The 27857-nt window shown below is 49.7% G+C and overlaps 1 protein-coding gene and 1 long non-coding RNA gene across 18 annotated transcripts in view; one reads left to right on the top strand and one right to left on the bottom strand.

Annotated features, from left to right (window-relative positions):
* The first annotated feature begins 469 nt into the window (after nucleotides 1–469).
* Nucleotides 470–27857, top strand: part of LOC110258392 (uncharacterized) — a 35280-nt gene continuing 7892 nt past the window's right edge. The window contains exons 1-6 of one of the 2 annotated variants that reach the window (XR_014817646.1): nucleotides 470–649; nucleotides 13351–13652; nucleotides 18924–19084; nucleotides 19816–19998; nucleotides 21867–21943; nucleotides 23476–23610. This is a non-coding gene — a long non-coding RNA (uncharacterized LOC110258392). The remainder of the gene's footprint in view (nucleotides 650–13350; nucleotides 13653–18923; nucleotides 19085–19815; nucleotides 19999–21866; nucleotides 21944–23475; nucleotides 23611–27857) is intronic. The other variant, XR_014817645.1, reaches the window with a different exon arrangement.
* LOC110258393 (USP6 N-terminal-like protein) overlaps nucleotides 10190–27857 on the bottom strand; it is a 56641-nt gene continuing 38973 nt past the window's right edge. For 3 of the 16 annotated variants that reach the window (XM_084979638.1, XM_084979637.1, XM_084979641.1), the window contains 19 exons: nucleotides 27408–27536; nucleotides 26392–26540; nucleotides 25303–25452; nucleotides 24254–24402; nucleotides 22636–22782; nucleotides 21455–21578; nucleotides 18888–18958; nucleotides 18358–18434; nucleotides 17480–17546; nucleotides 16877–16984; nucleotides 15652–15761; nucleotides 15123–15171; nucleotides 14627–14819; nucleotides 14298–14418; nucleotides 13519–13613; nucleotides 13278–13343; nucleotides 12755–12854; nucleotides 12368–12520; nucleotides 10190–12083 (listed from right to left, as the gene is read on the bottom strand). In XM_084979638.1, the coding sequence (XP_084835764.1) occupies nucleotides 11638–12083; nucleotides 12368–12520; nucleotides 12755–12854; nucleotides 13278–13343; nucleotides 13519–13613; nucleotides 14298–14418; nucleotides 14627–14819; nucleotides 15123–15171; nucleotides 15652–15661 (1233 nt within the window). In that variant the 5' untranslated portion in view covers nucleotides 15662–15761; nucleotides 16877–16984; nucleotides 17480–17546; ... (6 more) ...; nucleotides 26392–26540; nucleotides 27408–27536 and the 3' untranslated portion in view covers nucleotides 10190–11637. Of the gene's footprint in view, nucleotides 12084–12367; nucleotides 12521–12754; nucleotides 12855–13277; nucleotides 13344–13518; nucleotides 13614–14297; nucleotides 14419–14626; nucleotides 14947–15122; nucleotides 15172–15651; nucleotides 15762–15814; nucleotides 15963–16876; nucleotides 16985–17196; nucleotides 17278–17479; nucleotides 17547–18357; nucleotides 18435–18887; nucleotides 18959–21454; nucleotides 21579–22635; nucleotides 22783–24253; nucleotides 24403–25302; nucleotides 25453–26391; nucleotides 26541–27407; nucleotides 27537–27857 lie in introns of those variants that run through there. The other 13 variants (XM_084979630.1, XM_084979631.1, XM_084979639.1 and 10 more) reach the window with 10 other exon arrangements.

Below are 27857 nucleotides of genomic sequence, written 5' to 3'. Positions count from 1 at the left end.
GGAGTAAAGACTTAAAAGCTAAGACAAGACACCATCAAACACCTAGAAGAGAACATATTCTATATTAATTCTCTGCACAAATCTGTGTGCTGGCCATAACCAAACTTGGCCCTAGAGGGAGGGTCAGACTGTTCCTCGGAGGAGCATCTCTGGATTACCCAGGGCACTTGCTTGTCTCCTACTTCGCAGTTGGCTGCCAGAGCTGCAGGAAGATCCCTGACCCAAGGCAGGGGGACAGAGCCCCAACCCTGCACCAGGTGTGAATCCTGCTTCTAGGGAAGGAAAGTCAGGTTGAAACTCCACGGTGGAGAAAGCAACCGGCATTTGTGGGCGTGGCCCTCTGTTCTGTGCGCTGGGATCCTGAGACACGGGAGACGAGCAGGGGGCCTAGGAGCTGGGTGGGTGGAGAGCAAATGCAGATCACTGGGCATGCGCGCCTGCAAGCAGGGCCATGCGCGCCTGCCCGGCTGAAGAACAAAGGGTGACCTCGGAGCCTTCCGGGAGCCCTGCGGAGGATCTGCCAAGACCATGAGGACTTGCCCGCCAAGCAGTGCCCCTTGCCCACCTGCCCCCCCCCCCCCCGGAGGGCGCGCTGAAAGGAAGAGTACACCCCTGGTGAACTCCGCCTCAGCTTGAGGCCAACTTTAAGGTAAGCTTAAGAGAAACCACATTGCGGCCTGTGTGGTGGGTGAGGGGTAAGTGGTGCCGCACTCCTTAGGAATGCCTGGCCAAGGCCCCGAGCCCTTTGTGCCTGTGGCAGGGGCAACTTGCTGCAGCACTGTTGTGGGTTTTCAGCTCTGTGGGGCCTTGCTTCTGCCCAGCCCTGGGCAGTAGACCTCTTAAGTTTGGGGAAGTGGATGGAAAGAAAGCGCCCTACCAGATTGCGGGGGTGCCTAGGTGCTGGTCCACTTGGAGAGTTCAGGGCTGGCCCTGGATTTTGGCAGGTTTGTGTGGGGGGAGGCAGAGCGGCAGGAGCAGATAATTTGTCTTTGATCAGAATGGTACTCACCCTAGAGCTGGAGTGAGGAGCAGCCGGTGGCGACCCGGGCCACACCAGGTTTGGCCCTGGAGCCATTGCTGGAAAGCAGAGTATTGGCCCAGGCAGGAGAACTTCTGGTGCAGAGGAGCTAGGAAATCTCACATGTGTGCCCTGCCCTGCTTTCGTAGGTAAAAGGTGAGTCAGCAAAGACTCCACTGATCTGAACCTGCACTTTGCTTCCAATTTGTGAAATATTCAGAATGTAGGTGTGATGTCAAGAGAGATCAACTGGTAAGGGATAGTATCTTTGTGATGGAGTTACCGAGTTCCACTGGATGTTTTGTGACCTGAAGGAGTGCTGCTCTGAGGTTTGAGTTGGAGTTGGTTGAATGTACTTAGAATAGGTGTGGTTGGCCAAATCTCTGGGCTAAACATTTGAAACTGTGCTATCAGTTTATTGTGGTCTCTCTTTTGGAAGAGAAACTAGTAAGGTTATTAAAAAAAAGAAAAGAAAAAGAGATCCTGGATCTTTCAGTGGTGTTTCTTACCCCAAGCGCTTTCCTCTAGGAAGTTAACTTTCTGTTGTGTCTGTAAGATTTTTTGTTCCCACTGATGTGAATTGTGGGGCTTTGAAAACAAGAACCAGATTTATGCATTAGGAAAGTAAACTCATAAGTATTTTCTATGCAGTTAAAGTTTTTTTGTGTGTGTCTGAACTATGGTCTTATTAAATGGTTTTTGTTAGGCAACTCCCAGGTGCCCGGTAGAGAAGTTTTTTGTTTGTTTGTTTAATTGTGTATTTACAGTTGCTGTTAGAATCTGAAAAGATTTAAAAGAGATGATCTTCAGTTATTTTTATATATTTTACAAAATCAGATTCTTAAGGCTTCATACATTCAGAAAGAGATTTCAGTAGTTTAAGAAGATTTCTATCAGTAAGTGTTAAAAGTAGGTAAAGGTGATTTTTTCCATATTACTCTTAGAATTGTGGTGCTCCAACACATCCACTTTCTGCAGTTACTCATAAAATGTGTTTCTCCAGGTCTCTAGGTTAATTCTGATGTTTGGCTTTGTGTTTTAGAAGGACAAATGTGGTGCCAAAAGTAGAATTATTATCCACCTTTCTTTGCTGTGTATTTAAACTTCATGAGTGCAAAAGTACTTAAAACATTACATAATTTTTAAAAGCAATTAATATAACCCTAAATTATGTCATACAGGAGTTCCCATCATGGCTCAGTGGTTAACGAATCTGACTAGGAACCATGAGGATGTGGGTTTGATCCCTGGCCTTGCTCAGTGGGTTAATGATCCGGCATTGCCATGAGCTGTAGTGTAGGTTGCAGGCGCGGCTCGGATCCCATGTTGCTGTGGCTCTGGCGTAGGCTGGCAGCTGCAGCTCGGATTAGACCCCTAGCCTGGGAATCTCCATATGCCATGGGAGTGGCCCTAGAAAAGGCAAAGAGACAAAAAAAAAGGTAAAAAAAAAAAATTATGTCATACATGGCACTTAACACATTCATTCTAAGGTTTGACTTGAATAAAGTGTGCATTTGTGTATTCATTCCTTGAAAAATGACTAGCTTAAATGAGCCAAATTCCTTGTCACTCTGAAAGGAAGTGAGATTGTTAGAAAACTTCAGAAAATCTCTCAGGCCACCTGTTTATGTATTCATTTGTATCTTTTCATTAGTTACTAGAAATACTTCTAATGGTGTCTCATCATGTTAATAGATCATTTAAATCCATGTTATGGACAGGTGCCAGAAGAGGAATCTAAAAATTATGTGCAGGAGTTCCTGTCATAGCTCAGTGGTTAAAAAACCAAACTAGTATCCATGAGGATGTGGGTTCAATCCCTGGTGTCACTTGGTTAGGATCCTGTGTTGCTGTGAGCTATAGTGTAGGTCGCAGAAGTGGCTCAGATCCTGTGTTGCTGTGGCTGTGGCTAAAGGTTGCAGCTGTAGCTCTGATTCCATCCCTAGACTGGGATCTCCTTATGCCCTGGCCGTGGGCCCAAAAGACAAAAGAATAAAAAATTCAAATTAAAAAATAAAAATTGCATGTAAAGTAATACTGTTTTTGTTCCATGGATCCCATGCCTTCCTAGTGTATGACTCTAGGCTTAGCTGTTGAGTCATCTCTGAAGCAGTCATTTCTTTGAATGTTAGACAGACATGAAAGGGATGTTACAGAATATTTTAACTGCCTCATCAGACCTACTTGCACCTGTTTTCCAACCAAGTTGGCTGATTTTACATAGAATCAAGAAACCTAAGCAAATTTGTGCATTACTGCTGCATTAAATGTTATCTGCATGGCCTAATTTGTGGCCTAAAGGACCTGGTTTAATAGAAGGAAGCCATAAGGCCAGGTGTCAGTTTAATCTTTATGAGTGGTAAATTGCTGTAGGTGAGCTTTTTTTTTTTTTGGTCAAAGCCAAATTATATAGATGATGAAGCCAACCTGTGTCTTTTTTTTTTCAGTTGTTCAATTTGTAGGTGTTTATCCTGAGACCCTGGTAAGGAGCTTTTGAAATGAGTGATGCAGCTAATAGCTAAGATCAGAAAGTTGCTTTCTTTTTTTTTTTTTTTTTTTTTCCTCATCTCCTAGCTGAGAGGAGCTCTTTATTTCAAAAAATGTATTCAAGCATAGGAAGACTCAGTATATGTCACATTTTAAGTGTTTTTTTTTTTAATCTTTAAGTCCAAGATTTAAATATTGTGCCAGGGAGTTCCCATTGTGATGTAGTGGAAAAAAAAATCTGACTAGTATCCGTGAGGATGCGGGTTCCATCCCTGGCCTCAATCAGTAGGTTAAAGCAGCTGGCATTGCAGTGAACTGTGGTATAGGTTAAAGACGTGGCTTGGATCCTGAGTTGCTGTGGCTGTGGCATACACAAGCAGCTGTAGCTCCAATTCAACCCTTAGCCTGGGAACTTCTTTATGCTGCAAGTACAGCCTTAAAAAGCAACAGATAACTATTTGGCCAAAATTCTTGCTTAATTCCAAAGGTTTATGTTCTATATGGAGGTAAATTTATGATTGTCTTCTACAGACAACATGGGAAAATCAGCCATTCTTTACTCCTTGTTAGGATATTCAAGCATAGTGCTTCTAAGAAACTCTGCAGTAGGGACACTGATCTGGCATCACTTGAAGCCACACTGGAAGCATTTTTAGGTGAGTAGTGACATGTTTCTCAGCTGCTGGAAATTAGAGCCATTTTCAGGGCATCCATCTGCAACATTTTCATTGGCCTGGTGGCTGCACCAGGATTTTCTGTGAAGCTTACAGTGATGGATGGATGTTCCCATGTTACCACGCCTTACTTCCCCACCCCTGTTTCAGTCCTGCCTTCCAGCCTTAATCCAAATCCATCTGTCCACTCATGAACTCAGCAGGTGTGGATCTCCTCTGTGCCAGACACTGGGCCAGACACAGTAAAGACAGGTGAACAAAGCATTTTACCTTATACTCTGGGTAGAAGTGGTAAGAACATACAAACAGTTCTCTCCATGGTGATGAGAGAGATCCATCAGGGTCTGCGTGGTTCATCACTGCACTTCAGTGAGCTGGGGATCTGGGGTGGGTTGGTATGAGGATTGGGTGGGATCTGAGGGAAGAGTTAATCAGGAGGGGACAGTTCAGGGAGAGCAAATATAAGTAAAGTAAATTGTACAAGCCTTAGTTGAGACTTGATTTCTGGTTTGATGAATGGTGAGTAAAGAGACTTAAGCATCCCATGTTATCATTCAGACGATGGTTAGTTTGTTTATTATCAGTATTTCTTTAATTCTGTTTTCACATGACTTATGACTTGCGTTTTTCCTTTTTATAGAACATAGAAAATCTCTGACCGGGGCTTACATTGGCTTATAAAGACAGAAAAGATAATTTGCATGGGGGATAAGAAGAGAGGAAAGATAGAAATGCTGAAGAGAAAGAGGAAAATAAATAAACTCTATACGAGAGTGAAGGGCAGGGGGAAAAAGTCGTGTTTGCCTTATCTCTTAGAAGTGAAGGGGTGAAGATGTTACAAGTTTAGAGGCCCTACCACTAGGTGGTGGCATCGGCCTGGGATAGCTTGGTGGTTTCAAGCCTATGGAAAGGATACCTTTTTGGTTTGAAATAGAAAATAATATTGGGAGATTAAATTAGGAAAGTAGGTAAAAGTCAGATAATCAAAGATCTTTATTACAACACTACAAAGGATACTTAATTAGGCTGAGGGGAAACACTGAATATTTGCAAATGAGGGACTAATACTACAAAGAAGTTTTGTTATTTTTTTTTTATTTTGTCTTTTTTTTTTTTTTTTTTTTTGCCATTTCTTGGGCTGCTCCCATGGCATGTGGAGGTTCCCAGGCTAGGGGTCGAATCGGAGCTGCAGCTGCCAGCCTACGCTAGAGCCACAGCAACACGGGATCCGAGCCGCGTCTGCAACCTACACCACAGTTCACGGCAATGCCGGATCGTTAACCCACTGAGCGAGGCCAGGGATCGAACCCGCAACCTCAGGGTTCCTAGCCGGATTCGTTAACCACTGCGCCACGACAGGAACTCCATCCTGTCCATTTCTAATCTGCCCTAAATTTGCTAGTAAGAAGTGTCATGCACTGAGCTCTTATTATTTGCAATTCCTTTTCATATTTCATCTCAACATAAATTTATGACATGAATGCATTATTTCCAATATATAGAGATGAAAGCTGAAGCTTAGAATAATTTATTTCACTTGTCCAGGATGCTGTAACCAGTAAGTTGTGGAATTGAAAGGTTGATTCTGCTGTTTCAGTTCCAAGCTCTTAGCTTTCTAATTTAAAAACCTTCAAAAGCAGAAGTCTCTGCAAAGTATCAGGCATGATTCCCCACAAGAAGGATATTTATCCTGTCTTTTAGATCATATTATAAATAAGCTTTCTGAGAATTCATCTATGTGGAGACCAGTATTTGACCTACACATAAACAATAAAATCTTAGGCATTGCGTATTGAGTGTTTTGTGGGAGAGTATCTATTTCATTCTCTTTACATTTCATCAAAAGAAACTGTGACATGGAAAAAAGGAAAGGAACATTTCTAAAACTGCACATTCTGATGCTGGCAGAATTAAGTTAACTACTCAGGTTTCCTAAATCCCAACCTCTTTTATTTTTCCCCTACCTGGAATCACTGATGTACCAACTTGTTATAGAGCAATTCAAACAAAAGACAGTTTAGTTTTTCCAATTGATCTATGTAATTACTTAAATGAGGCTTATCATTTTCCAGGTGAGGCCTGCCTAGGGAAAAGAAGAGGTTAAAAGATGATAATCAAACACATCCTTTGACACTGCCTTGCAGCATTTTATCATATAAAGAAAACTCACACAAAGAAAACATTTATGATACAGGATTTTTTTAAGCTTCCATTTTCCACATGGATTTAACCTGTCTCTCCATTTTATTCCTAAATCATATAAGTAAGTTGTGTGGGAATATGACAAGACTTACTCTCTGCATCTATCAAATCTTTTGGTATCACAAGAATATGGTGCTTCTTTTTCCTATTTTGGAAAAGGAGATTTGTTCCAAATACGTCTACTCAGTCCTTTACAACAAGTTTACTCAGGCATCTGGGACACAAGATGGAAATTTATGCCTTCTGAAGAAGACACATGGTCTACTAGATATGAAGAACTGGTCCACTATGAGAGTGCTGAATCAATATTCCCTGCCTTTGTTGTTAAAATTAATTAACATATACTCAATTCAATGGAATTAGGTGACCAGAAGGAAGAACTTTTATGGCCTGTAACATAGCAGAGCCCAGCAGGAATAAGATAGACTTCTTCCCTTGCAAGTTGTTCAGCCCATGAAGAGCCATGGGCTCATTATTTATTTACTTAACTCCCCAAACTCTCTGTTTTTCCTTTTTTAAATTTATTTTTTATTCTTATTTACCCCAACACACTTCCCCGCCGCCGCCCCCCCCCCCCCCACTGTACAGCCTGGGGACCCAGTTACACATACATGTATACGTAATTTTTTTTCCCACTGTCATGATGCGTTGTAAGTATCTAGACATAGTTCTCAGTCCAAACTCTCTTTTATCCTCTGTAGAGCATTCACCTTTTCTTGCCCTGATGGGGATTGCATATGGTTTGTCATGATTTCAGGCCTCAAATTGAAATTCTTGCTGACCCCCAGTAAACACGTCTTTCTGCAAAAATATCTAGCATTCTTCTTGTTTCACATCAACAACCAATGGAGGATGCTAGTATAGTGCCACCCATGAGTGAGTGTTAGCTTAGAACCTACTTCATGGAACCTCCTGAATGATTTGAGTATTTCCATTTGCACAGAGCACAATTCCTTTGGTAAATGCTCTCAGATTCCTCAGAGGAAGGTTAGGTTGAAGGTGTACACCAGTTATTTTTGGATGATATTTCAGATTTCTTATTCAAAATATCTGATGTGTTATTTATTCCAAAATCTATGGATATGGAAAATATCCACCTTTGATGATGGGTTGAGAGTGAAGATTGTTCTGAATCAAATCTGGCAGTTCATTCATCCTTCTGTATTCACCAATTCAGGTTAAATTGCATCATCACCACCATTATCATCATTGTCAGATTATTGGCTAGGGTTTCCACAACAAAACACTACTGACTGGGAAAGTTTATTAACACAATGGTTATGTTCTCACAGTTGTGGAGGCTGGACCTCCAAGATCAAGGTGACAACAACAGGGTTGGCTTCTAGTGGGTCCTTTCTTCCCTGCTTGTAGATGGCCAACTTCTCACTCTGTCCTCACATGGCCTTTCCTCCAAGAAAACATGCAAACACTAGTGCTATTCTATTAGTACCCTTTCTATTAGGAAGCAACACCTATTTCAGTCTCCCGTGTTCGAAGCTTTCCAGCCTAAACATCTAGTAAAAGAATAAATCATTTTAGATTACTTCAGTCTCACCCAATTTCTTTTATTTACTTATTCATTCATTCACTCATTCATTTTTTAAGGCTACACCTGTGGCATATGGAAGTTCCCAGGTTAGGGGTCAATCAGAGCTGCAACTGATGGTCTATAGCACAGCAACATGGGATCTAAGCCACATCTGAGTCCTACGCCACAGCTCACAGCAACACCTGGTCCCCAACCTGCTGAGAGAGGCCAGCGATCAAACCCACATCCTCATGGATTGGACTCATTTCTGCTGCTCCACAATGGCAACTCAGACCTTAGCAAATTTCTAACTGCAACCTCCTAAGAGATGCTGAGCCTGAAGTACCCAAATGAACTGATCAAATTCCAAACCCACTGGAAACATATGAAATAATAGTAAATGTTGATGTTTTAAGCCACTATTTGGGGGGTGATTTTTTTTTTATAAGGCAGTGGTGTCTGAAATAGTGCAGTAATTTAGACACTCTAGTATTAGATACACTAATTGAACTAGATGGAAACCTGAGAAAATAGAAAAATAGGTAAATAGAGATTGTATATGAAAGCAGTGGTATTGCTGGGAAGTGGGAAACAGAAGGATTGTTATGGAATAATATTCAGCTGCTTGCCTCTTAAAAAAATCAATTTTTGCAAAAGTTGGTAGAAAGGAAAGGTGCTTTAAATCAGAATGTGATATTGGTCATTCTTTTCATTCAGTTTTATGGTCACTGTGCAATGTGGCAGAGAAGAAAGCTCTGTATAGACACAATGAGCAATAGAAGCTACCTGTTCCCAATTCTTGTCTGGCTCCTGTCCCTGCTGAGTGTCCAAAATTCCATTAGTAAAGGCCACCACTAACTCCCTCATAGGGCACAATTCTCTAGAGAAAAAAAAAATTTGTGGCATCTTAGGTCATTAAAACTCCTCAATTTGAGAGTTCTCTTGTGGAAAAATGGATGAAAGATCCTGTGTTTTCACTGCTGTGGCTCAGGTCACAGATATGGTGTGGGTTTCACTGCTGGCTCAGGAACTTCCACCTGCCATTGGCACAGCCAACAAGCAAACAAATGAACACACAGAAACAAAAAACCAAAACCATCTCAACCTGAGGGAGACAGCATCGTGTCATAATATACTCTGGGTGTATATTTATTCCCTCTGTTGTAGTTCTTCTGTTTTATTATTCAAGGAACATAATCCATGATCCACTCACTGCCAGACTACTCCACTCACCATCATCTCTAAAAAGTTCGCACAATATATAGTAAATTAAACCAAATCACTTGCCATCATAGAATTCACTGTGTCATTATAGCTTCCATCACCAAGAATCATTAACTGAGTGGAAAATTGGTATTTCCTGCTGAAGGCTGAGCTGTAGAACCATGTGGGACACCCTAGACTGAAAGTTTGGAATACCCTCCTGTATGTTTAGTATACAGTATGTGCTAAGTAAGCTTTGGCCATTTTGTACTTCATGGTAGCCATACTCATGGGGGAAAACCCCCATGCTAATGGAATTTCCCATGTGAAGGCTTATATTTTCCCTTCTCCATTCCAATAGCTAAAAGGTCCATTTCCACATATGTTCCTAGATTCTGCAATTGTTGGTTGAACAAGCGACTTCCTTCTTGAACAAGACTCTGTTTCCTATTTGATCTCTAGTGATGCCTGAAACTTTCTTGATCCAAAAGCCATGAGAGACAGCTCTGGATAAGGACATGAGGTCTCTGATGAGGAGGCATATTCAGATCTTCAAGAGGTTGTCTGCTACCAGCACTGCCAGCAATAGGAGCAATATATTATTCTTTTTGAAAGGGGAGCTGGGCAATACATTACCATATTCACCATAGTCCACCCCTTATGCCCCTTATGGCACCTCTAGGGTCCTGTTTCTGAGGGTAAATTAAAAGAAATGGTTAGAGTGGTGAACTCTTTCCTTTGCTACTGCAGTTGATCTTAGAGCTGCATTTTCTACTTCTCATCTTCTTCCTTCAGTGGCAGTTCTTCCTGGCTTCACTTTTCACCCACAGCTCAACTGATCTCTGTAACTTAGCTGGAGGTCTAGTCCAGAACCTTACCATACAAGGTCTAATCACTTCTTCAAAAATATTCTTCCCAACACCAGTGTTATAGCTTCTCCTTTTCCACCTAATATTCAGGGTCAATTACCTCTGCCAGTGTCATAGAAAGAGGCTCTTCTCTGAATTATTACAGATTGTACTCCTTCTAGTGCTCAGGCTGTAAGATTTAAGATAAATTCAATACTGACAAGTGGGATAAGAATACAAAAAGTAAAGGATTTTATTATAGTATAATTGATCATTTTTATCAGTGCATTCTGAGGCTGTCCAGGTTTTGGAGTTTGCATTTACATAAGCAAGTCAACAAATATCCTTACATTTAAAAACAATTTCATTTGATCTTCCTTTCATTTACAACTAAAATGATCCTAATTGAAACATTTTTTTGTGGCATATGAAGTGCCCAGGCCTGGAGTCATATTTGAGATGCAGTTGCAACCTACTCCACAGCTGTGGCAACAAAGGATCTTTTATTTAACCTACTGTGCCAGGCCGGGGATTGAACCTGTGTCCTTGGTGCTGCCAGTCCTATTGTGCCACAGCAGGGATTCCATATTTTATATTGAAATATCCTTATTCTAAATATATCTTTGTGAAATTGGGCTAATTCATGTTTTGTTAATGATTTGCATTCGATATGTATTTCTGAGCCAGGATATGATTCTAACATTATAATTCGTTTTGCCTTCTAGAAAGACTCATTACTCTTTTGAAAATTAATTGCAATTTGCATACATTTATGCTTCCAGATTAACTTTTAGAAACAAAGAACCGTCAGGCATAGTTTACTTTTCTATGCAAAAGAATACAGTATAGGTTTACTATTTTCCCCCAAAGATATAGATTTAGCATACTGTCATACTTTTTAAAAAAGACTTATGTATTACCATACCTAAAGTAAGTTAATTCATTATATTGACAACTTCATAATAGTTTTTGTCTCAGAGGGAGAAGCTTGGGAGACTAGGCAAGCTGTGGTAAATAGAATTAGCCAAATAGAACTCTTCTGTTTAGCCAAACTAAAGGGTTTGAAGTAATTAGGCCAGTTTCTGGAAATAACATGGTCTAAGGTCATTAGAGACATGCTGCAAACCCTACCAAATTCACCACTACCATTTTTGCATCATAGTAACAAAAAAGAAATGAAACTAGCTCTAGGAGATTTATAGTGGGAAATTACTGGTACACTGCCATTAGAGCTCCTTAATAGGAATGCTTAGATGTTTTTGGAAGTGTCTGCTCCATGAATACTTGCAGCCTGATGACTGAGGCAGAAGATGAATTCTGCCACCCTGTGGTGGACACTGGGATTTGGGATTCAATAATTTCATGCTACAAGTGGCTAGATGCATGTCATTTGAAAGACAAATCCTAGAAGTCACTGGATTTTTGTCAAAAACTTCATCACAAATGCCCTTTATGTCATAGATAATGTCAGAGGGTCATTTGCAAAATGATGGAGTAGCGTTACAAATTGTAATGAAATTGAAACCACGTATCCTATCTTGGCCGTGCTGATCACGGCCCTGGGAGGGGCATTGGCTGCACTTGCTATGGGTCAGGAGGGGTGTCCTGGGCCCCGTGGCTGCGTGTTCAGTGGGCCTGGGCAGGACCTGTGGCTGAGGCCTTTGTGGGACTGCAGGGCTAGGCCTGCAATGTGGCCCTGAGGGCGACCTTGGCCCGTGCTGAGGGGCAAAGGTCCCAACACTCGGGCTCGAATCCTATATCAATTGGCCACTTGAGGGGACACTCATAGTTCCTGGGGATGTTGGGAAGAGAAGCCCATCTCCACGGCCACATCCGGTCCTGAGGTATGTCCAGGGGTGGAAACGGGCAGGCCAGACGTGGTGGCTCTCGGGCCCTCCAACGGAGTTGTGGTGCCATGGTCTGCTCTTGCTGGTGTTCCTCAGCCTTTAGGCAGGCCTGGCTGTGTGAGGGTCCGGGCTGCTGGTGCTTAGCAGGTGGGCCAGGGAGGTCAGGCCCGTCTTCTCCAGAGAGTTCCTTAATGCTTATAATGGTTGGGCAAGGCTTGGGTTCCAGGGATGATCGCTCCACGCCCAGGGTCCTCGTGGGGAACTCCTCAGGTTTTGCTAGAAGTGAGCACACTGGATCAGAATCTCCCCCAGGCCGCGTTGTCTGTGCAAGGTGGGCCTCCTGGTGGCCCAAATGGCCACCCTGGCCTCACCCTGAGACCATCCCTCAGGCTGGGTAAGGTTAGGGTCAGCATCTGCTTAGGCTGCCCTGGGGCCCAACCCCTGCCAGCCAAGCCTTAGAGCAGACCAGGAGGTGGACAGGGTGAACAGGAAGGCCCTGGGATGCTCCACAGGTCACGGCCCTGGAGGGGGAATCAGGAGAAGACCCCTGCTGAGCCCACCTGGGGGAGGTAGGTCCCAGTTCTTCCTGTGCAGTTCAGCCATTGATGCCTGTAGCTTTTTGATCACTGCATCATCCTCTAGGGCCCAGGGCCCGGAGATCTTGTCCTGAAGAAACTCATACAGGCCTTGCAGGGGCAGCTTCAGGAGGTGTTCTGGGGATGGGGATGTCATCAAGCCAACAGGGCCCCCACTGGGAAGGCTCATCCCCCACCCTGGGGCCCCTCCCTGGGGGCAGCATGCATGATCGGCTGGGCCCAGGAGAGCCACAGCAGTGCCACAACCAGGAGCCAGCCCCATTCCTGCCACCTCTCCAGGGACCCTGCCCAGCCTGAGTCCTGGCTGGCCCTCCTCTGTGGCCTGAGTGGCCCAGGCTCGGGCTTACTCACTTCTGTGCAGCTTGATGATTGTATAGGCCATGGCTGTGAGCATTCGCTCCCCCTCCAGGATGTATACATCCCATAGTCTTAGTGTGAGTGAGAAAGGTGTCTGTGGGGACAGCAGGCCCAGGAGGGGCGGTTTGAGCAGGGCATGAGGTGTGTGTGGGGGGTGTCCCAGCACAGGTTAGGAGCTCCCACTGCCTCTGGGTTCTGCAGTACCACAGGCTGCCTCCAAAAAAGCCGTACAGCTCTTAACTGAGTGGACTGAGGAGGTCCCAGCCAGCCTGGCCTGTACCTCCACTGTCCTGGGGACAAAAGACAGCCCCATGCTCTGCAGGAGATATTCAGAGGAGCCTGGGGTTGACTGCAGTGTGGGCACATGCTTGCCCTCCCCCCAGCCTGACCCAGCCTTCCCTACAGGAGCCCAGGGGAAGATGGCTCAGCCTCAGGACCCCAGACGCCCCCTCCCCAGGGCTCTGGGCTTGCCTGGGGGGATGCCTCTTGGGGACCTAGTCTCCCTGGGTACACTTACCTGGTCAATAAAGCAATGTTGGAACCACAGCTTAGTATAAATTTCTGTGTACATGTATTCCTTGTCCTGACAGAGGAAAGAATGTTTAGGGCTGGCCTGAATGGCCCGAGTCCTCCCCGCCTGGGGACCCTGTGCAGGAACCCCCTTCAACCAGTGGATCCCAGCTCAGACCTGGCTGCACCAGGACAAGAAAGATGAAAGTGCAGGCAGGCCAGGCTCTCTGAGGGCTGCCTCTACTCACCAGGTGCCTCTTCAGCTTGGGAAGAGTCCTCTCCAGAATCTTATCATGATGGGCCTGCAATCTCTGAAGTTTTGGGAACTCCGGAATGAAGAAGCCTGAGAAGCCCCAAGGACCGCCCCCACTGGAAGTCAGAGGTGAGCCTGGCAAGGGCTTGTGTGTCCTGGGAGCCCAAGGCCTCCTCCCCAGGTAGTGACTCCAGTGTGCAAGGCCCACCCCAGCCTGGCTACATGGATCTTCCCAGACATGACTGACTGCCTTTGAGGCTTGGAGTGGCCCAGGGTTGAGAACCTGCTCACAGAGGCCCAGCTTGGCAGGTGCTCAGTGCTGAGCATCAGGCAGGTATCTGTTTCTGGCACAGCCCCTCCCCACTGTGGCTGCGGAAGGGGATGAGGACCCCAGTACTGAGGGGCAGGTTATGTGGCCCATGGGATGGGGGTTGGGGTGTGCATGAACATTTCCTGGGCTTGAGAGTTAGGCGGGGGGAGGGGGTACAGCAGGGAGACACTGCCACCTGGGCCTCCTCTGATCAGGGGCTTGGGGTGGGGTTGGAGGTGGCCTGGTGGGTGGCAAAAGAGAGGCAGAGGGACCAGCAGGGATGGTGTGGTCTGGACAAGGACAGGGCTGAGGGCCATGGCTGTGGGACACAGAGGGCTGTGGGGGGAGCTGGTGCCCTTTGCTGATGGGGAGATGGACCAAGCTAGTCCCTGTTAGCTGGGGGGAACTCTGCAGGGCGACTCCTGTCGCTGAGTCACATCCAGCTCTCCAGGGTAGTCACCTACCATGCATGGCATGTCTTTTGTTGTCCATCAGTTGAGCCAGTGCCCAGAAAGCATTCTCCTCATTAAGAAACATGAGCAGGACAGCGACAATCTGGTTCATGCCATGGCAGTAGCCCACCTCCTGCAAGAGTCAGATATGGCTGCAGGGACCCCCTTGGAGGCCTCCACCACCCTCTCCCTGGCACTTGCTCCTCAGCTACTTACTGGATGGTCTCCCATTTGTGCCTGGGCACCATCCCATGGCCCCCTTTTTCAGACGAGGCATGCCGGGTGCTGAGGACCAGCAAGGTTTGGAGGTCCTGCCATGAGGGCAGGTGGGGGTTGCTTACAGGCATATGTGAGGCTTGGAGGGCCATGGTGGTGGTGGAGCAGCTGCAGACCCCACTTTGGTCATCCTGTGTGGTCATCTCAGCTGGTGCTCCTTGAGGGAATATTCTGGAAAGTGCAGGTGGGGTGCGGAGCCACCTCCAGGGAGCCACACAGGAGTTTGGGTTGCTGGGAACTCTCATCCCTGTTAAGATTCTGGTTCATGAAATGGCATCTTCAGGATTCAAACTCAAGTGTCACCACCATAGCAATGCTTTTTAGGCCCATGTGAACTTGCTATAAAACATTCCCAAGCTCATGGGCTGGCACAGCCTAGGCATAATGTGCCATTTCTGTCCTAAAAGTGGGGTATGCACCCCAGCCATCCATGTCAGTTTGAGAGCAGAGCTCCCCTTGCATCACCTCTGTGGCTGTTAGAGCTGGCATGCTGGCTGGTGCCAACAGGCCACTTAAGAAGCAGGGCCACTGTGGGATGGCTGGCCAGGGGTGGGTACTCACTGTGTTGTAGACAGAGTAAGCTGTGAGCACATTGAAGAGGGCTTGCTGCCTGGAAAGGGGACAATGGGGCTCGCTATAAACATAGCCTTCCACTGGTCAAGTGTGTGGTGTGTGTGGAACACTGGATGGAGCAAGGATCACTAATGTAGGATGGGGTGATAGCATTGCAGGTTCCATCCCACTTTACTTTTAGAAATGATGCAGATGGTCTAAAAAAGTAGACAAAGATCTAAATGAGGTGACATCTGGACCCATCTGACACTCACTCTATCCTCTTATGTCCTTGTGCAGCCTGCTCTCTGCTGCCCAGGGACCCTCCCCTCCACACGGGGGCCTTTTGACCTATGAAGGCACAGCCAATCTCCCTCAGGGTGCCTGCCCTGTGCATTTTTACTTCTGCAGGTGCTCTGCACAGGCCCCACTCTTGCCACCTCAGCTCCAGCCTCATCCTCGAGTCTCCCCTCCCCCAGGACCCCTGACCATCACCCCCTGCCCCTCTGCCCAGGGACCAGTGGCTCAGCATCCTCACTTGATGCCATACCGCTCCTGGAACATGATATTGTTTTGGAAGGTGCGGCTCACGTCCATGTCAATATATTTGATGTCCCGAGAGTAGAGCCTGGCCTGCTCCTTCATTCTCTGTGGGTAGAGTCAAGGGTAGGGGATAGCGAGGTAAAAAGCCTAAAACTAACCAACTGCCACAGCAGAGCAGGTGCTGCTGGTTCAACACAAGTGTTTTCTGGAGAAATCTTTCTTTTGCCTGTTTCTGAAGCCAGGTAGGGTCACAAGGGTGCCCAGGTCACAGCCTGTGTCCAGCATCACTGGGCAGGGGACGTCGGCCTGTGGATGATCAGCCTGTGGCTTCTCCAAGGCTCAGACCCCCACCCAATAGTGACACAATGACCAGGCCAACAGCCTCCCTCCTCCCCCAGCCCACACAAGGCAGTCCAGGATGACAGTGCTGCCACCCTGGCCCTGGGCTTATCTCCTGGGAGGCTTCTCCCAGGTGTGGGTGTCCCAGGGCAGTGGGGAGGCTGGGAGGGCAGCTGGGCCTCTGTCCCTTGACCCCTCCCAGTCCCACCACATACAGGCTGGGTGAGGCAGAGGGCCAGAAAAGGAGCCCATGCCTGGTTTTCAGGACCTTTTGAGAGCATGAGGACCGAGTGTGATGCTGGCTCTTTTCCCACAGTGTCAGTGGATGCCCACCATGCTCTGGGCCTCTCAGACTGCCCATCATTGAGCAACTCGGACACCTATGGCCACTATCACACCTGCTCCCCCTTCACTTCCCCTGATGATGCTGCTCAACCAGGTGCATAGAGCATCCACCCTGAGCTGTGGGACCTCGGGTACACTGGGGACAGGGGCTGAGTGTCAGGAACTGGCTGGGGGCAGGGACCTCTCTGGATCAATGGTTTGAGACCTGTTTCTTGTCCCAAGTTAGTCAGGCCTGTGTTCATCTGGTCTGGCCATCTCCTTCCAAGATTTGTGTGAGGGTCTCCTTGCTCTTTCCTCCTGGCTTCTGTTCCTTTCTGTGTGACTCTGTCCCCCTCAGGTTTCTGGGAGGCCTTAGTGTGAAGCCAGGTGGTACCTGTCCATCTGTGGACTCAGTGACTGCACTGGGCCAGGGGGACTCAGTGAGGATGTGGGCAGGGACTTCCTGACAAGTGGGCCCTGGGCCTGTGAGCCTGGGAGGGGCCAGGAAATCTGGGGATGGGTGAAGGGTCCCTGAGGCACAGGTGGATGGGCCATACCTGGTATTTCCCTTGGTTCTCCACCTTCACCTTCTCCAGATCCAAGAGCAGAGACCACGCCTGTCCTCTCACCTGTGGGGGGATCCCCTTGTAGACTCGCCGGCGCATCTGCAGGAAAGAAGGGGCCCTAAAACAGGTGCAGGTGACACCTGGCACAATGGATGCTCAGGAGAAGTTGCCTCTGCCTGGACCTGGGCTGGTCTCTACATGTGGCGTGGGCATGTCTGGTCCACCCTGTGGTGTCCTGGGCCAGAGTGGCCAGGGAAGCCCCAGGGGACCCAGGGCAGCTCTCTTCAGGGTCAGGATGTTCAGGTTTCTACCTTTCGACTGCCCTGGTATTTACTCCAGTTCCTCAGCATCTTCACCCACTTAGTGGCTCGCCTAATGTCCTGGGCTCTTTGCTGGAAAAGGGGACATGGTGGTGTCAGCCAAGCTGCTAGCTTCCCTAGAGTGGCCCTGACTCAGGGCCATGATCTTAGAGGAGGCAAGAAGGCACAGACCCCTCACAGCCCAAGGACCCTTTGGCTGCTCTGGGGTCAGGCAGGGAACCACAGCCACACCCCTTGGCTACCTCCCACCAGCATAGCACAGATGGTTTCTCACCCTCGCCTTGTGGGTGCTGAGGCCATGGATGCTGAGGCCCTGGGTGCTGAGGCCAGGCTGTTCCCATCTGCAAGGCAGGAGAAGTAGAGCTGTGGGAACCAGGTGCCTGGAAACCCCTGCCCCTGCCACCCCCCATCTTAACCAGAGACACCCAGAAACAGAGGAGGACCCAAGGAGGATGCCAGCTCTGGAGCAGACTGCAGCACCCCAGGTGGAGCCCCTACTTCCAATGGGGCTGGTCACCCCCTCTGCACTGTGCACCCCCACTCCTGACCTGACAGGTGAGCAGCATCTCCCAGAGCTGACCCAGCAACTTTGGCCCAGTCTCCCCTCACCCATCATGGCTGGGCCATGCCTCCTACCCTGTGTCTCCTGGCACCAGACAAGGGATGAAACTCCACCTGCCTCTGTCACCTACCCATGAGCTTCCAGGTTCTGCATGACTGTCCCCTGACCATCTCTCTAAAGCAATATCTCACTGCCCTTTGTGCTGTCCCCACATGGCCCCCTGTCTGGGCCCACTGCCCTCGGAGACTTGTTGGCCAGGTGCCCCCTCCCTGTGGCCACGCTCTGTAGAGCCGCTGCAGACCAGCCTGGCCCTGACCCTGCTGGATGGATGCCCTGGGCTCTCCCCAGTATGGATGTGGAGGCCACAGAGCTGAGGCCCATGTTGGCCCAGCCCCCAGTTCTGCCTGTACTACCTCCCCTGTGCACTCTTGTCCAAAGTCTAGTGTGGACCTTGGTCCCCAGTGGCCACCAGGGCTAGAGGCCCTGAGCTAGGCTGAAGGGTCCTGCCTCCAGAGTTGATTCCCCAAATGCAACCCTTCCCAAGGAGAGAGGGAGGGGGTGTCCAGATGACTCATAGTGAAAATACTAACCTGTAGGTGACCTTGTAGCACGAGAGGTCAGAATCATCCCATGGGTCCGGGTCCGCTGGAGACCCTGACTGGTGCCCCTGAAACCCAGATGGTGCAATGAGATGAAGTTACATGCAGGGTGTCCTTGGGCGCCAAGGAACATCTGACAACAGGCCCAGCATAAGACCCTGCCCCTTACCTGCTCCTACCTGTTCTGATCCTGCCTGGGACACATCTGCTCCTGCTGCCTCTGGCCCCCACATGGGCCTCACCTGCTCAACCTTGGATCCGATCCTACCAGGAACATACCTGCCCCCATGGGCTGTGACTCCATTCCTGGGCCTCACCTGCCCCTTCAGGCTGTGGTCTGCACCTGGGCTGCTATAATTCCCACTTGGGTGATGTACCTGCTCCTGCTGATGATGATGCCCCTTTGGGCCGCACCTGTTACCTGGCTCTGGTCCCCACCAGGCCTCCCTGTCTGTTCTTGTCTCTGACCCCTGCCACAGCTGCACCTGCTCCTAGTGACATCACTCCCTCTGGGGCCTCACCTGCTCATACTTGGCCACTATTTCTGCTCGTTCCAGGGCCAGCAGAGTCTCCATCTTCACCATGTTTGATGCTGCAAGACAAAAATCATAATATTCCACTTCATGGAAGAGCTCCAGAGCACCAACAGGTTAAAGTGGGCTCCCTGTTGGAGGCTCCCCATCTATCTGATCAGAGGGGAGAAAACCGTGCTGCCTAGGTAGGTGACAACCCAAACATCCTAACACTTCCACTTAATAGACCCCTCCCAGCAGCCTGGGAGATCCTATCACAATGAGATGATGGAGATCAAGAAGGGGGCCCAGAGGTCCATGGAAATGGCTGTCCTGCAGCACATGGGGGTGCACTCCTGGCTCAGGTATGCCAAGGGGAGGGCAGCTGCCAGGTGGGGAGGCTCCTGCTGGCTCAGACAACCCACACAATTCATAAAAATATGAGAATGACCTGACCTATAAGGGCCCGGTGTACAGAATATGGCCAAACTCCTAACTCCACTATAGAAACGGACCAAGTAGACAATGGGCAGAGGGCCCGGATAGATATTTCTCCAAAGTCAACCCAACTTTAGAGAACAAGCCCAGCAGGCACAGGAGACGTGGCTCAATATTAGCATCAGGGGTATGCAAATCAAAGCCACCAGAGGGCTGAACGTCTCCCCACTGGAGTGAATGTTACTGATTAAATGAAGATGTGAGAAGCTGGAAACTTCTTATATGGCTGACAGGATTGTAAAGTGGTGCAATGTCTATGGAAAACAAATCCTTTCTCCAAAAGTTAAATGAAGAGCCGCTGCATGACCCAACAGTTCTACTCCCAGATATAAACCCAAGAGAGAGGAAGACAGGGATGCAGACGTCTAAACATGTATGTTCATAGCAGAGCAACTCACAAGAACAAAAAGGTGGGCCCCATCTAAGTTTCCTTGGACAGATGGCCTGATGACCAGAATGTGGAGGAACATCATTCAACCAGAGAGGGAGTGAAACACTGCCACATGCTGCAACATGGACAGAGATGATGCTCAGGAAAGAAAGAAGGCACAGAGACTGCCTGTTCTGAGTTTCCAAGGAGGAGCCCGATCCAGCAGAGCCATGCCCAGAGATACAGGAAGAGGTCAGCAGTCCCCAGGGCTGCAGGAGGGCTGAGTGGGAGTATCTGATACTAAGAGATTTTACGTGATGAGGTAGTGGAAGGTGGAAATAGTGGTGGTTGTGGCATGGATCTGCTAATACACTAAAAACCTCTCAGTCGTATACTTTAGCAATTGCATTTGATGTGTGAATTTTAAGAAAAAAGCTCTGAGTCAGATTCCCCACTTTCTGGGCCCCAAGAGGCTCTGAAGGTGGGAGTGGAAGTTGCACAGGTTTAAATAATATCAGGTGCTCACCCAGCCAAGAACAGCCCTTTGCTCCTGCCCACTAAGCTCTTCCCTAACCATGCCCCTACCCCAGATGTGCCCACTGGGGAGGCAGATTGGGATGTGGGGACCAGAGGTCTCTAGGACAGGAGGCTCCCATCTGCTCCATTCTTCTTAACTCTCAGCTGATTCTGGCTGGTGAATCAGAGTAGAGTGCTAGCCTATCAGGAGGAGGGCAGGATTGGGGACAGGATGACACATTTGACCACAGGTGGCCACTGTGCTATGAGACCATCCCTAGGTTCACACTTGTGAACAAGTCACAGGGGGAAGTGGCTCATTTTCCATGTTGATGTGGTGGGACACATCTGTTGTGGGACAACACAAAGAGGGTCTAGCCAATGGGGAACACAGCTGGGTTCTGTGGGTCAGATGACACATGGAACGATGGGGGACAGCATGCTGAACTGGGTGAGGCTCTGTGTCCCCACCCCAGCTCACAGACCACATGTGCTCACCTAGCTGGGGTCTCTGATCTCAGGCAGGATGGATGAGCAACCTCTAGGATTTAGGCCAAAGAAGGGGCTTTGAGGAACAAGTGGGCCCTGGAGAGTTGCCTGAACTCAGACCTCCTCCTCTGCAGTTGCCCGGTGCTGCTCCTCGTCCCTCCATTCACCCCTCTTGACCTCCTCCTCCTCTGTCTCCCTAATGTCCGCCTCCCAACACCACTTTTCCACATTCCTCCAACATCCACACTCATCCACAATGGTCTCAATGCTACATTCTGCCCATTTCCCAGGGCCCGTGTCTCCTTCATCCACCTCCGCAACAGTCCTCCACGTTCCTCCTCCCCATCCATGGCTCCTCCACCAGCTATTCATCCTTCCACCTCCTACATCCATCTCTCCACCTGATCCAGCTTCCTTGCACGTCGACCTCTTCCTCCTCCTCCTGCATCCTCTCTCCTCACTACTCCTCCCCACCTTCCTTTTCTGGGCCAGTGGTCTGAGCTCAGACCTCAGGCTCCTCACAGGTATTCAGGCACCTCTGAAAGCATCCCACACACCACAGATCCCTGAGTGGGCTGCATCTTCAGTTGGTTGGTGCTGAAGGTCCTTGTCACTTAGGCTACAGACCAGAGCACTCCAGGCTCCCACCAGAGGCCCCTGTCCCCTAGTGTCAGTATGTGGTGAGAGTGCAAGTCACACTTACTTTTGTGACCTCTCGCTGCTGGAGCTGTGCCTCTTTGGTGGAAATGCACCCAGGGATGGGGTGGGAGAGGTGGAGAAACGGGCGAGCGTCAGAGCAGGTCGGAGACCACAGGGCCTCCAACTGCCTGGGGACAAGAAAAAAGTGAGTGCCAGGCAGAACACAGAACTCTTGGGTCACTGTTATTCCAACAACAATAGGGCTGAGGGCAGAGGTCACAGTTCATGCTGAGCCTGTATCTAGAGACTCATTATCTCCAGGAGCAGGGCTGTAACCCAGCAGGACAGGATGGCAGGGGAAGATGACAGGGGAAGCTCTAACCTGTCAGGTGATGGACTCGGGCATTTGGAAACTCAGGAAGGCTTGGTCCCCCAACCCTCACCTTGCTCACTCTTCCTCTCTCTATCCCTCTTAGGAGTTCAGGGAACATAATGATGTGGACTCCTAAGTTCCTGGGTTTGACATGACTCAGGCCAGCGATGGACCACCCAGGTAAGAGCAGCTCCCAGATTTCTCTGGGTCTGAGCATCAAACCAGTGGCTCACATGGGTACATTTTTAAGTGACACCACGTGGATCCCAGTAGATCAGGCTGTTGGCTGGCCTGGACCTGAAAATCTACTTCAGCCCCTTCTCTATCTCACATTCCTTCTCTTCCATCCACCTCCCACTCCTCCATCTCCTCGTGCATGGTCCTCCCACTCTCCCTCCTCCATCTACATTTCCTCCATCATCCCCCTCCCCATGCATCAAAATTTTATTTTCTTCCTCACAGTCCTGTCTTTAATGCTCCTCATCACTCACCTGCTTTCTCCATCCTCCTGCATCCACCTTTTCTCCTACATCCATCTCTCCTCTGACTTGACCTTCCTTCCTCCCCATCCTCTTTCTCCTCCTGTGCCTGCATCCTCTCCCCCCCTCCTCCTACAATCTCTCCCCTCCCTCCTACTCCCCCTCTTCCACTTCTGGTCCAGGATTCTGAGCTCTGACCTCAGGCTCCTGACAGGGACTGAGGCACCTCTGTCAGCAGCCCACATTTCACAGAGGCCTAAGGGGACTGTGCATATGGTGGTTGGTGCTGGGTGTCCTTGTCACCTCAACCTCAGACCAGAGTGGTCCAGGCACCCACCATGGGCTTCTTTACTTGAAGTGTCAGTAGGGGCTGAGGGTACAGCTCTTGCTCACCTTTCTGATTTTCACTTTTGGATGTGGGCCTCTCCTCAAGATGGTAACGAGGTAACCAGGCGGGTGTGGGGATCAGGTGGGTCAGAGCAGGGCAGGCAGGTGAGTGAGCGTCAGAGCAGGTCAGTGACCACGAGGGCCTCCAACTGCCTGGGGACACGAAGCAGAATGGGTTCAGAGCAGCAGATACAACTCTGGGGTCTCTGCCATTCCAACCAATATGGTGCCCATCCCATTGGCCGGGAGCATCACTGACTTCTTGACCTGAAAAGTGACTTTCTTTTCTGGGAGGGTCCTCTGTCCACACAGGGGAGCATCAGCAGGGGGAGATGGAGACTGGCTGTTCTGGAAACTTGCAACCAGCTGGTCCACCAACCCTTCTTGCACTCCTCCTCTCCCCTGCCTGATAGTAGTGCCAGGAGAATTCTGATGTGGACCCTAAGCCCTTGCCATTGGACTTGAATCAGGCCAGCTATTTCATACCACCTTGTCCTCACCCAGCTTCCTGAGGTCCCTGGGACTTAGCATCAACCCAGGGTCTCAGTAGGGTACAAGCATTGCAGGGACCCCATCCAGATCCCAATAGAGCTGGTTCTGGGCTGGCATGGACCCCCTGCTCCCCGCTCCATCCATCCATCTGGGACAAAGGTCAGATGTCTGGGTCAGTATTAAGCACATAACCAAGGAGGTTATCCTCTCCAGGGACAGGGCTGTAACATGGCAGGAGAAGTTGACAGGAGCAGGTGTCACCTGGCAGGTGAGGGACCTGGGCAAATAGGTCTTCACTAACATTTGGACCCCAACTCTGACCTTCATTCATTCCTCCTCTCCCCTCCCACTTAGGGTTTCCAAGAAAGTACTCAAGTGGACTCTAAGCCCTTGCAGTTTGACTTGACTCAGGCTGGAAATTTGCCACCCAGGCCGCACCACGCTGCTGGATTTCACCAGGTCCAAGCATCAAACCAGAAGCTCACTCAGGTACACCCTTTAAGAGACCCCACACAGCTCGCCATACCACCTGCTCTGGGATGGCCTTGACCCCTGCTTCCCCTCCCTCCTCCTCCATCTTTCCTTCAACCTCTTCCATCCATCCATGTCCTCCTCCTCTGTCCTTTTCTCCCTCTCCTCTATCTATTCCTCTTCATCCTCCTGCTCTTCATGCTCTTCCTGATCCATCTTCCTTGCATCCTCCACCTCTCCTCCACTCATGTTTTCTCCTCTTCCTCTCCCTCTTGTGCCTACTTCTCCCCCTCATTCACCTCCTCCCTCCATCCTGCTGCATCCACCTTTTCTCCTGAATCCATCTCTCCTCTTGCTAGACCTTCCCATCCTCCGCCTCCTCCTGCATCCTCCTGCACCTCCTTCAGCCTCACCTGTCCATCCTTCTCCTTCTCTTCCTTTTCTGGACAAAAGCCTGATCTCTAACCTTGGGCTCCTTGCAGGGTGTCGGGCACCTCTGGCAGCAGCCCGTAGTTCATGGAACCCAGAAGGGGCTTCATGCTCAGGGATTGGTGCTAGAGGTCCTTGTCACCTTGACCTCAGACCCATGTGCTCCAGGCACCCACCACAGTCCTCTTCCCTTGAGATATTGGTAGAGGGTGAGGGTGCAGCTCAAGCCCACCTTTCTGACACTCCCTGTTGGATGTGGGCCTCTCCTCTCAAGATGGTAAGAAGGTAAGCAGGTGGGTGTGGAGATCAGGTGGGTTCGATCAGGGCCAGAAGATGAGCAAGCTTCAGAGCAGGTCAGTGACCACAAGAGCCTCCACCTGCCTGGGGACATGAAGCAGAGTGGGTTCCAGGCAGCTGGCATAACTGCAAGTTCATTCTAATTCCTCACAATATTGGGCTAAGATCATAAGTAAGGGTCAGTACTGAGCCCAAAATGAAGGAGGTCATCCTTTTCAGGGACAGGGCTGTAACCTAGCAGGGGAGGATGACCACAGACAGGTGTAGCCTGGCAGGTGATAGACTTGGGCACATGAAAACTCAGGAACACCTGGTCCCTAACCCTGCACTTTCTTCACTCCTCCTCCCCCCTCCTCTCCCCTCCATCTTGGGGTTCCCTGGTGGACCCTAAGTCATTGCCATTGGACTAGAATTAGACCAGCAATTTCCCACCCAGTCCTTCCCTAGCTCCCTATGGTTAGCGAGTTTGCAGCATTAAATTAGGATGTAAATCAAGTATACTCTCTAGCAACTCAAATTGGAACCCAAGACCAACTCTCAGGGATGGCCTGGACCCCCTGCTTCTCCTCCACATCCTCTTCCATCCACTTCTTGCACCATCCATCTCCTCCTGCTCAGTCCTCCCCCTCTTTTAACTCTTCCTCCTCCATCAGTTGCCTAACACTCCTTCCATCTTTTTTCTTCTTTCTCTCACTCCTGTCTTCATTTCTCGTCCTCACTCACCACTCCTCCCTCCCTCATCCTACATCCAACTCTGGTGTAGCTGGACTTTCTTTCCTCCCATCCTTCTCCTCTCCTGCATCTGTTCCCCTCCCTCCTACTCTGAACCTTTCTTTTCTGGGCCAGGTGTCTGAGATGCAAGCTCTGTGCTTGGTGCTGGAGGTTCTTATCACCTCCTCCCCAGCCCTGAATCATCCGGGTACCCACCCAGTGACCTCTGTTCTTGAGGTGTTGGTATGGGGTGAGGGTGCAGCTCCTGCTTACCTTTCTCACTCACTGTTGGATGTGTGCCTCTCCTTTCAAAATTGTAACAAGGTATCCAGTCGGGTGGGGGATCAGGTGGGCCAGAGAATGTTGGGCAGACAGATGAGCAGGCGTCAGAGCAGGTCAGTGACCACGAGGGCCTCCAACTGCCTGGGGACACAAAGCAGAGTGGCTGTCAGACAGCAGGCAGAATTGTGAGTTCACTGTCATTCCCCCCACAGTGGAGTTGATGTCAGAGATCAGGGTCAACATTGAGTGCATAACCAGGGAGGTCATCCTCTCCAGGGACAAGGCTGTCAGGAGAAGGTGACTGGGGCAGCTGTAGCCTGGCAGGCAATGGACTTGGGCATATCAACCCTCAGGAACACTTGGTCTCCTATCCCTGACCTTCCTTCACTCCTCCATCTTAGAGGTTTCTGGGAGGATAGTGATGTGGACCCTCAGTTTTTGCCTTTGGATTTGAATCAGGACAGAGATTTCCCACCCAGGCCTCACCCAGCTGCCTGAGGTTCCCTGGGTCACAGCATCAAACAAGGTGCTCCCTCAGGTACAACTTTTAAGAAACACCATTTGGAACTCAATACAGCAGACCCTGGGCTGGTCTGGACACCCTGCTTCTCTTTCACTCCCCTCTCCATCTCACCTGCATTCTCTTCCATCCACCTCCATCTCCCCACTTCTCCTCCGCTTCCTTCCTCCTGCTATTCCCCAACCATCTGTCTTTTACTACCTCACCCTCCGGTATTTTATACTCCTCTTCAATCATCTCGTCCTTCCTCCTTTCTCCATCCAATTCTGGTCCAGCTAGACCTTCCTTCCTCCCCATCCTTCCCCTCTTCCTCCTCCAGCACCTGGATTCTCTCCCCTCCTTCCTCCTCCCCCTCTTCCCTTCTGGGCCAGGAGTCTGAGCTGTCACCTCAGGCTCCTCAAAGGGACTTGGGCATTCTGGCCCTCAGGGGTGCTGCATGCTCAGTGGTTGGTGCCGGCAGTCCTTGTCACCTCAGCCCCAGACCTGAGTGGTGCAGGCACCCACCAGTGGCCTCTGTCCTTGAGGTGTTGGTAGTGGGTGAGGGAGAAGTTCAAGCTCACCTTTCTGACTCTCACTGTTGGGCTTGGGCCTCTCCTCTCAAAATGGTGAAAAGGTAACCAGGCGGGTGTGAGGATCAGGTGGGTCAGAGCAGGGTGGGCAGGCGAGTGAGTGTCAGAGCAGATCAGCAACTCTGAGGGACTCCAGTAGCCTGGTGACATGAAGCAGAGTGGGTATAAGGCAGGGTGCAGAACTCTGGGATCCCTGCCTTTCCACCCACAGTGGAAATGGGCCATCCCCTTGGCCAGGAGCAGCACTGAACTCTTGACCTATAAAATGACTTTCCTTTGGTATGAGATCCTCTCTCCACACAGGGGAGTGGGACCAGGAGCAGGTGGAGCCTGGCTGAACTGGTCATAGGCACCTGGACTCTCATGACCAGCTGGTCCTCCAACCCTGACCTTCTTTAACTCCTCCTCTCCCGCTGCTTGTCAGAAGTGCCAAGTGGATATGGATGTGGACACTAAGCCCTTGCAGTTGGACTGGCATCAGGCCAATGATTTCCCACCTCATCCTCACCCAGCTCCCTGAGGTTCCTGAGGTCCAACCATCAAACCAGGGGCTCATTCAGGCATGGCTTTTGCAGGGACCCTTCCTGGAACCCATAGAGCTGGCTCGGGCTGGCCTGGACCCCCTGCTGCGCCTCCATCCATCCATCTCCTCATGCTCCTTTGTCCTCCTCCTGCTACACTTTTCCTCCTGCTCCTTTGTTCCTTCCTGCCCTTCCCCTCCCTCTTTCCTCCACTTCGTCTCCTCCTGAAACCTCTCTGTCTAATCTTCTTCCCACCGTGCCCCCCACCTGAAGTCAGTTTTCTGAACTCTGACCTTGGGCCCCTCACATGGAATCAGGCACTGTGGGCAGCAGCCTTCACCCCTTGGAGACACAAGGGACTGCACGCAGCTGGCTCATGGTCAGGGCTGGGTTTGGCATCATCTTGGCCGAGACCAGGGAGGACTGAGTCACCGACCCGCTTGCCCCTGTCCCCAAGAGTCAGTATGCAGTGCAGGTTTTTCTTACCTTTCTGGCCTCTTGCTGTTAGAGCTGGTCTCTGCTGTATAAATGGACCCAAGTTCAGGTCGGTGGGTCAGAACAGGGAGGGCAGGCGAGTGTCAGAGCAGGTCAGAGACCACAAGGGCCTCCAACTGCCTGGGGACATAAAGCAGAGAGGGTGCTATGCAGAGGGTTGAACTTGGAGGTTGCTGCCAATCCACCCAAAATAGGACCAAGGTCAGAGGTCAGTGTTAGCACTGAATCCACAACCAAGGAGGTCATCTCCTCCAGGGACAGGACAGTCAGCTGGCAGTGGAAGGTGACTGGGCCAGCTGTAGTATGGCAGGCAATGGACCTGGGCATAGGGCCCCTCAGAAACACTTGGTCCCCCAACCATGACCTTTCTTCACTCCTCCTCTCCCCCTCCCTATTAGGGGTTCCAGGACAGTAGTGATGTGGATGCTAATCCCTTGCCAA

Source organism: Sus scrofa, chromosome 10 (genome assembly GCF_054392235.1).
Source record: "Sus scrofa isolate SSC_HxYL_T2T_F1_AM1 chromosome 10, Sscrofa_HxYL_maternal_Yorkshire_Landrace_v2.0, whole genome shotgun sequence".
NCBI classification, from domain to species: Eukaryota; Metazoa; Chordata; class Mammalia; order Artiodactyla; family Suidae; genus Sus; species Sus scrofa.
Note: the sequence above shows the minus strand (reverse complement) of the source record. Positions and strands in the feature narration are given on the sequence as shown.